General features: G+C 32.2%; 1 protein-coding gene across 1 annotated transcript; it reads left to right on the top strand. All coding sequences in view use genetic code 12, as the record gives it.

The window, feature by feature from the left end:
* Positions 1–1,475: 1,475 nt before the first annotated feature.
* RJT21DRAFT_142017 (DEAD/DEAH box helicase) lies at positions 1,476–7,042 on the top strand (the record flags this gene model as incomplete). Its single annotated transcript, XM_064883409.1, has 2 exons — positions 1,476–6,364; positions 6,935–7,042. The coding sequence occupies 2 exons, from the start codon at positions 1,476–1,478 to the stop codon at positions 6,978–6,980; spliced, it is 4,935 nt and encodes a 1,644-aa protein (XP_064736527.1). The 3' UTR covers positions 6,981–7,042.
* Between the last annotated feature and the right edge of the window lie 2,758 nt (positions 7,043–9,800).

The following is a 9,800-nucleotide window of genomic DNA, read 5'->3' as shown; positions in this document are numbered from 1 at the left end:
GACCCTCCCTAATTTTTTGCTTTCTTAAAGTTCGCGCCTACCCAAACCCTCCCTATTTTTTCTCGCTAGCTAAATGCTCCCTAAATTTTTCGACACTCGCTATTTTTTTTACGACATAACTGAGACGCTACAAGCATATTCTACTAAGACTATGCTAGAACCAACTCCACCACTACTAATCCTCAATAACTCATATCCCAACCATAACTAAACACTGCCATTATAAATCAATCTCACTCTTCACTTTTTCAATACACTTACAAAAAATACCCAATGACGCCTGTTTTAAATGTGTTCTTAACTATGTAAAATTTCAATCCAAACACTCTAAATATAGTGCTAATAAGCTCTTCTTTGAACTGTACATGTGTTCTAAACTCAATATACCCTTACCAAAAGATCAGCCTCATACCATTAATAAAAGTGATACTTGTTTTAAATGTGCTCTTAACTATGTTAAATTACCTAAATCCAAACACTCTAAACTTAATGCTAATAAGCTCTTCTTCTAACATTATTTGTATTCTAACGTCAATATAACCTTGCCAAAATATCAGCCTCATACCATTAATAAAAGTGATACTTGACGACTGTTTTAAGCATTCCTTAACTATGAGAACAATACTTTCGCACATACTAGAAAACTTCTAAATACCTGTAACTTCACCCACCTTAATGTGAGTACTACCAAACTGTAGAAATATCTTAACTACATCACCTTATACCATATACTTCATTCTGAGCTCCAAGCAGTTAAGTATAAACTCTATTGCAATCAGCCAGAATATACCTTGTCAATTTCAATCAGTATTTTTTCCCGCCTAGACAAACCCTCCCTAATTTTTCCTCGCCTTCAATTTATTGAGTATTTTCTTTCAACTAGTAAAATCGGACAGTATTTTTTTGCAGCTTTTGCCTTCTCCAGTATTAACTTTTTTCTGTCCAGCCCCCTAATTTTGTCCACCTAGCGAACTACTTGGTTAACTATTTTTGAAAGTAACCATTTGAGCTGTCCTGATCTTACTTCTATTTAATTTACTATTACTACATCAATTTAGAATATTCACAAATACTAATATTTAATTTATAATTATTTAATTTATTATTAAGAGATAACAGTTCGTAAAATAATTCAGATAAGAAAACCTGATCCCTCTATTAATAGTCATAGCGAGTATTATTAATTGTCAATAATATTTTTTGCAATACTTTGATTTAATATATTTTAATAACCGTCTGCACTGTATCATCTAATTAGTAACCTGTTAAGTCTAAATAAATATAATAAGTTAATTTTTATGCACGAACTTAAATCAATGCGTAGTGTGTACCATTTACCTAAATAAGGAAAAAGTTAGAATGAAAATATTTCAAAGCTTTTTCAAAGAAAAATAAAAATTTAACATCAAACCAGATAGATATAACACTAACTAAGATCAGATACGTTTATCATAACCAAAGTTCTTAAACCAACAATGTCTACCACAGATAGTACTGAACGCGATTTTCTTAACCACGGCATTCCATATTATGGAGAAGTCTTCAGCGACGAACACTCTAGCGAAAGTGAAGATGAAGTAGTTGAGTCACTTTATGACCAAGCCACTAATCAAACTCTTGAAACCTTGAACTCTAACGGATACATCTGTACTCCAGGAATTCCTTTTGTCTTTATTCCGAAAGCCAATGAATTCAGAAGTATTCCGAACATGCAGCAGTTCAGAAGACTTATCACTGATATTCCTGGATGGGAGGGTAATGTGGCAGCGAAGTATGAGAGTTTGGAACCCTTCTTTTTAGATGAATCTAAATTGCAGAGAGACATTACTACCAACAGATTGTCTACCAATGTCTCTATTCCGGGTGTCCAACCAATTGACATGTACAATTGTAACTTTTGTGACTCTTCGTTTATTGGGTTAAAGTATTTCAATCGGCATGTCAAGAAATATCATCCTGAAGCCAATCATGAAATGCTAGTCCTGCTGCAGCAGCTGGGTTATCCTGTTAGAATCAGTAGCCGTTTATCATCAATTTTAATTGAAGCAACTACAATTGATATCTATGAGAATTTAACTCAGGAAAATATTTTACTGGACTTGAATAAGGATAAATTCTTATCATTACTTTGTGTTGAAAGGGCAATGAGACTTTACAAGGAAGTTCCAGAAGATGAAGCCGGTAAGAAAAAGCTTACCAGTTTAGTAAGAAGCTTTTTTACAAAGGATCACTTGGACAAGCTTAATGAGTTTCAGAAAAACTTGAATACTACCAAAGTGTTCTTAAAGTCACACTATAGTAGAGGGGCGGTTAATGATTATGTTAAAGCCACTGTGACCTTCCTTCAAGTAAGTTTATTCCATTTAGATATTAAGGTAACTTCGAAAGAGGACTTCGACAAGTTCTGCACTATGTTCTTAAAAGATTATCTTTTAAAAGTTAATGTTGAGAGAACAGTTCTAGACCTTTTTGTTCTTAGTTGTATGCTGCAGAATAATAGTCTTGTCTCGAACTCAGTGAGAAGGACTATGTTCTGCAGCGTATTATTCTTCTCCAAATTAATCATTATACATGAAATTACTAAAGAAGAATTTAAAGCATTCAAACAGGAATTAAAGTCTCCCAACATTGAACATAGTGCAGGTTATTTCAGTCTTAAATGGTTGTTCAATCAACATGATTTAGCTAGTCCTCAGACTCCGATGAATTGTCAACAAGTAGGTTCCAGAACAGATGCTTTTAGAATTAACGGTAAGATTGTCTCATTGCAACTATTGAATGATATGAGAAAAGGTTGCATTACTACAATTAAAGATGAGTTGGTTGATATATTTGGTCCTGATCTCTTCAATGGTGTTAAATATTCAGATATAGTTAAGGAGTATAATAAGAAACTCAGTCTCCGAAAAACATTTAAACGCTATAGCAATTCTGAATTTCAACTATTACTCAAAAAAAATAAAGTCAAAAATGTTCATTCTGCTGTTGCTTTGTTCAAGAGAATACTCAAGATTCAAGAATTACTTTACCTACTTATTATTATTGGGTGCGGAGCACCCTATAGGTCTCCAGAGATTCTCACTATGAGAATCGAGGACCACTCCAACTCACCTAGTAATGTAATTCTTGATGAAGAAAATGTAGTATTCAGAACTACCTACTCCAAAAATTTAGACCGTCACAATACTATAGTTGCTATTACTAAATACTTGAATGTGGAAACCGGACAATATCTCATATTATACTTACATTTGACAAGGCATATATTGTTGGAGCTTAGACTCAAGTTTATTGAGGGTACTAGTTATACAAAAGAACGTACTAATAGACATGTTAATTCAGATATAGACCAAGACTTAGTTCAGGAAATCGAAGAAATAGAGAATGAAGAAGAGGATCTAGATGTAGAAGATCCAATAATCAGGGCCGCTAATAATGTTGAATATATTAAAAGAGAGTATTTTACCAAGTTGTTCATATCACTTAATGGTCGAGCTAAGCCGGACCTTGGATTGAGTGCCATTCGAAACATCACAAAGGCATATGGTGTTGGGTTAAATCAAAGAGAAATGCGTCAAGGGTTACATTCATTGGTTCACTCTTTAGTTGTTGACTTTAATAAAGTTGAACAAATAATCAGTGAAATCAATAGAATGAGCAACCATTCCAATACAACGGCCTTGGTCAATTACGGTTATAATCATGAAAGCAGAAGTAATGTCAGTAACAATTTACTCCAAAGGAAAGTTTGCAATAGATGGTATGAGATGTTGACTAATCATGTAACCCCCGAAGTTAATAGTTCAAACATAATATGGCAAGATGTTAGCATTGCGGATGTAAAAGACGCTTATCTTAAGGTTTTGAATTTTCCAGCTAGAGAAATACAAGTGGTTACTACCTTGGAGGTTCTTAGAAATAACTCTATAGCTATATGTTTAAGAACTTCTGAGGGAAAGACAGCAACATATGGGGTTGCCAGCTATTTGGAAAACTATGTGTTTCCAAGTAGCAAAAGGCAAGTCTCAGTAGTTGTAGTACCCTTTATTTCCTTGAGATTAGATATATTAGAACATCTAAAACGTTACGGAGTTGTACCATTAATTTATGAGGGTACTATTAATTACACCACAGCATATGATATGCTAATAGTACAATTAGAACTATTTAGTAATGAATTGATAGAAACCATTGAAGCTTCCAACCATATGTCAGTACGTCGAATTATATTTGAAGAGGCCCACTTTATGTATCATCAATATAGAGAGAGCAAAAATGAAGAAATTGCTAAATGCAAACGATTTCAAATGCTCTTTGTGTCAGCGACATACCCTAAATCATATGAAAGGGAATTGAACAGTTTGATAAATCCCAAAAGGCTAATTAGATTAGAAAGTCCTTCCATTGTTCGTCCAAATATAATACTTAATAAAACCATTGTCAAAAGAGAAGAAGAAGTTGCTGAAATAATTAAATCAAAAGTATTACAAGTTCCTTTTAGTATTGTTATCTTACCCACTATAAGAAAGGTACAAGAGTATCATAAAGAATTCAAAGAGGCTGGTATTAATTGTGAAATGTTCCATTCCAAGTTAAATTTCGCTGATAAAGAGAGTGTTATAGAAAAGGTATACAATAGTGAATTAAGAGTTGTAATTGCTACTACTGGGTTTACTACCGGATTAGACATAACATCACTTAGATATTTAATTATTGGAGACCAATGCTATGACGCCGAAACTCTCATACAAGCCAGTGGTAGGACTGGTAGAGATGGGCAGGCATCGACAGTTGATTTGATTCTTGTAGCCAATAGAAGTAAAGATGAATTTCAAAAGAAACTCATGTCACCTACATGTTTGTCGGAGGTTCAAAATTGGTCCCAAGAATTGGAAATCAAACTGTGCACAGAACTCAAAGTACTGTTGTGCAGTGTCTGCAGAAGCAATGGTCCAACACAACCGATAGTACCAATTGAAGTAGAAACAGATAGACCAATTGAAGGAGAAACACAAGTTGATAGACCAATGGAAGTAGAAACAGATAGACCAATTGAAGTAGAAACACAAGCTGATAATACAATGGATGAGACAGACACTACTGACTGGTTTGATAATTTGCCTGTCGTCAATCAAGTTCCACCTAGTATGATTAATAGATCACTAAATAAACCAGCTAGCAATAGAATTTTATTTAACATACCTTTAGCTCAATCATCAATAAATGAAGTTGCAGGTAGTCTGTCCAATACAACCAACACATATCAGTCACCTTTGTCAACCTTTGATTCAACAAGACCAATATTGAAAAGAAGAGGAGAAACACAGTCATACCAATCTGCCTCCAAACAACAGCGGATATTAAATAACCAATCAGCAGATGAATCATTATATCTTCAAACAGATGAATCGGTCATTTCAGTACTCCAGAAATATAATGATAATATCTATGTAATGATGGATCCACAACGTTTTAAAAAAGCTAAGTTTGAGGATGAATTAAGAATTGATAATGCCTTAATTTATAATTTCCAACACTACTATTACCGTGGTCTTGGGAATCAGGTGATCTGCTATGGATGTGGACTCAATCACGAAACCCACAATATAGAATGTCCCAACTACAGATTTACTATGGGACTCCTTATTCCATATGTCTTGAGTTCCTCCAAAAAGTTACTTAATTATATTAATCAGGATAATATAGAAAGGGCTATAGAACTAAGAAATATAGTAGTTAATTATGTACATCAGGAGCTGTTTAGAGCCAAAATGAAGAGCTGTGTATTACTAAGATTCAACAAACAGTTGAACTTAACTCATCATAATATCCCTTTTCAAGAATTAAGTCAAGATTTGTATAATCTATTGTATACCCCCAAGCCAAATAATAGGCTTGGGGCTGATACAACTAAAAGGAGAAACTTCCTGACAACACTTAAAGTGATTAATGGTTGGAGGGGAGTAAGTAGTAAGGTAGGATGGCTGATGGACAACAATGTCAAAGAGGAAAAAATGAAACAATTAGAAGATAGATTAAGACAGAAACAAACTAAAGGAGCATGCAAAAGATGCCACTTGATGCATCAAGGTGAATGCATGATGGAACAGTTACTAAGTTTCATTCTTTTGACTGGCTATTACAATATAGACTTGTGTTTTATTACCTTATCTAAGATGTTTAGGAATCAAGAAATAATATGGATACTTCACAGCTACGATGATTTTCTTAAAGTTATATTAAGTGAATATCGAGGGACATATGGGTATATGTACTTCATATATATAATGATCCAACAAGTGAAAGAAGAGGAAACCAGCATAATGCATTACCATTTGGATAAGAAGACTAAAATGGTATTAAAGTAAGTATAAAATTATAGTTATATATGTATGTAAAATTCTTTCTAGTATAAATTTTAACATTACAATATATTTCTAACTAACTTGACTTCACTTCTTCCATTTAGAATCATTACTTTCTCTTAATCATTACTTATACAAGTTAAATATATTTTCTACTATACTCAATAAAAGTTATTGCTAGCTTACTGCTACTTCCAATAGTATATTTTATTACTTTCCCAATTAAAGATTACTATCCATTAGACTCTTGTTCTAATTCATATCACTAATAAACACTACTTTTAGTTAGACTTGTAAAATAAGCGCTACTTACTTCTACATTTTTAACTATATCATATACCACTGATACGTCAGCTAATACTATTGAAGTTATTTCTAATTCCAATTGGGTACCTCCAATATCCTTGAATAACACTTATATTTAAAGTATCATTAAGTTACCTTCAGTATAACCTCTAAAACTATACTTATAATATCTAATAGACATTCTATATTACTCTTTAATTACTTAATTACTATTTCCATATGATGATATTTCTAATTAATTTGTTCTACCTTCCATCCTACAGTTCCTTTACTTTAATTAAAGTCACCTTAAATACAACTATTATGTGACAACAATATCTATATTTATTAAATTCTATTAGCTTTCCGATAGTTAGAACAAGATTACTTATGTTACTACTACATTTAACAACACTCATTAATTACTACTATTTAAACCAATTCTATCTTCAGTGCTAACTTAGCTTGACTTGCTATTGTTAAATTTCTAGTAAATTCTACTACTTAATTCTAAATTGTATTAGTTCTATCTAAATAATTTCAAATTAACATCTAAACTACATTATGTTCCAAACTAACTTCTAAAGCGCATTAAGTTCCAAACTAATGTCTAAATTACATTATGTTCCAAACTAATATCTAAACTACATTATGTTCCAAACTTACTTCTAAAGCGCATTAAGTTCCAAACTAATGTCTAAATTACATTATGTTCCAAACTAATATCTAAACTACATTACGTTCCAATGTTACTACTTTAGCAATTGTACATAGTGCCACTTATCTAACTCTAATTACTATACTTTAAAATATAAATTTAATTTTCTGCTCACTAAAAAATTACAGCTAACAATTTCTACGCACGACCAAAAATTCAAATCTACATTAATCATAAATTTATTACAAACTAGAGAAGAGCATAAAATGTGAACCAAATCATTTATTAAAATAATTATACATATATAACTTATCTAATTACATTCTACATCTTTTGAAATAACTTCCAAAGAAAAAGATGATCTTTCTATATTAAATACAACCCTTAATATACAAAAATACCAAATTTACCAACAATCAACACCAGCAAACTATACCATTAAAACTTAGAGTGCTAAACAAGTGCACCGAGTGACCAAACTCAATAGCTACCTAACCTTACCAAAACCAGCTTAAAAGTCATTGAATTGCCTTGACTGGACAATATTATAGTAATTACTTTAAAACTCTTGATTATTATATTACTGATCCACAAATAGTAATAAATCACCTTAAACAAGTGCACCTAGTGACCAAAAGCAATAGCTACCGAACCTTACCAAAACCAGCTTAAAAGTCATTGAATTGCCTTATCTGGATAATATTACACTAATTACTTTATAACTCTTGACCATTAAACTACTGCTCCACAAATAGTAATAAATCACCTTCTGAAACAAGTGTACCTAGTGACCCAAGTCCATACTAAACGAATCTTATCAAAACCAGCTTAAAAGTCATTGAATTGCAATGGCTGTATAACATTATAGTAATTAATATATTAATCATAATGAGAAATACAATGATGTCTAATTAGTGAATCCGTAACAATTGAAAGTCATACTCAAATGGATCGTGGTGAAACTATAACCAAAATAACATATGTACTTTAAAAACCATTAAAATGTTGCATATCAATAATAGTGTAGTTTACTTATGTTGTTAATAAACATTTACATAGCTCACTTCATAAAAATTTCTGGTCAATCTAAATTATACTAGACTATTTTTTTAGTACGGCATATAAACGACTCAACTTGCACCCTTAACTATGGGAAAATCAAAATGCACCCAAGTTCTGTCCTGCGAGGTGAAAATTGATTTTTTACATAGTAAATCTGCTCTCCTGCACACAGGCTAATATCTATACTAGCTGAAAAATTAAATGATCCCCACTATCTAAATTGTTGCGCGTATTGATTGCCTTCAGATGAGATTGCGTCTCCCTGTAATACATTCTGCTCACTTTACATCACCCTGTAACTCACTCTGCTCACTATACATCACTCTGTAATACATTGTGGTCAGTGTACATCTCCCTGTAAATCACTCTGCTCAGTGTACATCACCCTGTAATACATTGTGGTCACTTTACATGCCATATGTAAATCACTCTGCTCACTTTCCATCCCACCTGTAAATCACTCTGCTCACTTTCCATCCCACCGGTAAATCACTCTGCTCACTTTCCATCACCCTTTAACTCACGCTGCACACCGTACATCCCACCTGTAAATCAATCATCTATACATATACATTGAAAGATCGGCCTCCCTAGTACTACCTCAATTGAAAATACATTCAGCTACACTTCCATCTCTTCAGTATACATTGTGCTCACCTCTTCTCCCATCCCGGCCTCATACTTATTGTCATTCATCCTTTCAAACTTCGGCGTAATCCCCGTCAGCCTAATTCCTCACCCTCCAATACCTAAATCTTTCCAAGCCACACCACATCTTGCTAATACTTCAACTATTCATTCTATACTTCTACTTTTAACTTTAAATCTCTATCTATTCTTATTCTTTACTTTAACTAACTATATCCTATAACTACTTACATTTTACTAATACTTCTTTCATTACTACTCCCACACAATCCATATTTATTTACTATATTACTCTCTTTTACTAATTCACTATATTACTCTCTTTTACTAATTCACTATATTACTCTCTTTTACTAATTCACTATATTACCCTCTTTTACTAATTCAAACTTTACTTTCTTACTTATAATTACATATTCACTTAAATTTTTTATTACTTCTTATTATTACACAAACAGCCCTACTTATTATTACACAATTTATCTTTTAAATATGCGCTACCTGTTTCACCCTATACTATACACTCCACTACCATATCTTACACCACTTCAATTGCTTTATACCTTATATTATTGTTTATCTACTTATCGTTAATTCATCTTATAACATAAATATTAGCATTATAATTGCATAATCATAAATTCTATATACTATATTATCTTTGTCTTTTTTCCTAAATTAAATTCGCATGCTAACACTTTTTTCAAATATTCTAACCAAATTCTCATAAATTAAACACACTTAAATTTATTATAACTTACTTATTACTATCTTATAATCAC

This window comes from Scheffersomyces amazonensis (assembly GCF_036850825.1).
Source record: "Scheffersomyces amazonensis strain UFMG-HMD-26.3 chromosome Unknown RJT21scaffold_7, whole genome shotgun sequence".
Taxonomy (NCBI): domain Eukaryota; kingdom Fungi; phylum Ascomycota; class Pichiomycetes; order Serinales; family Debaryomycetaceae; genus Scheffersomyces; species Scheffersomyces amazonensis.
The sequence above is the reverse complement of the archived record's forward strand: the minus strand, read 5'-3'. Positions and strand labels throughout refer to the sequence as shown.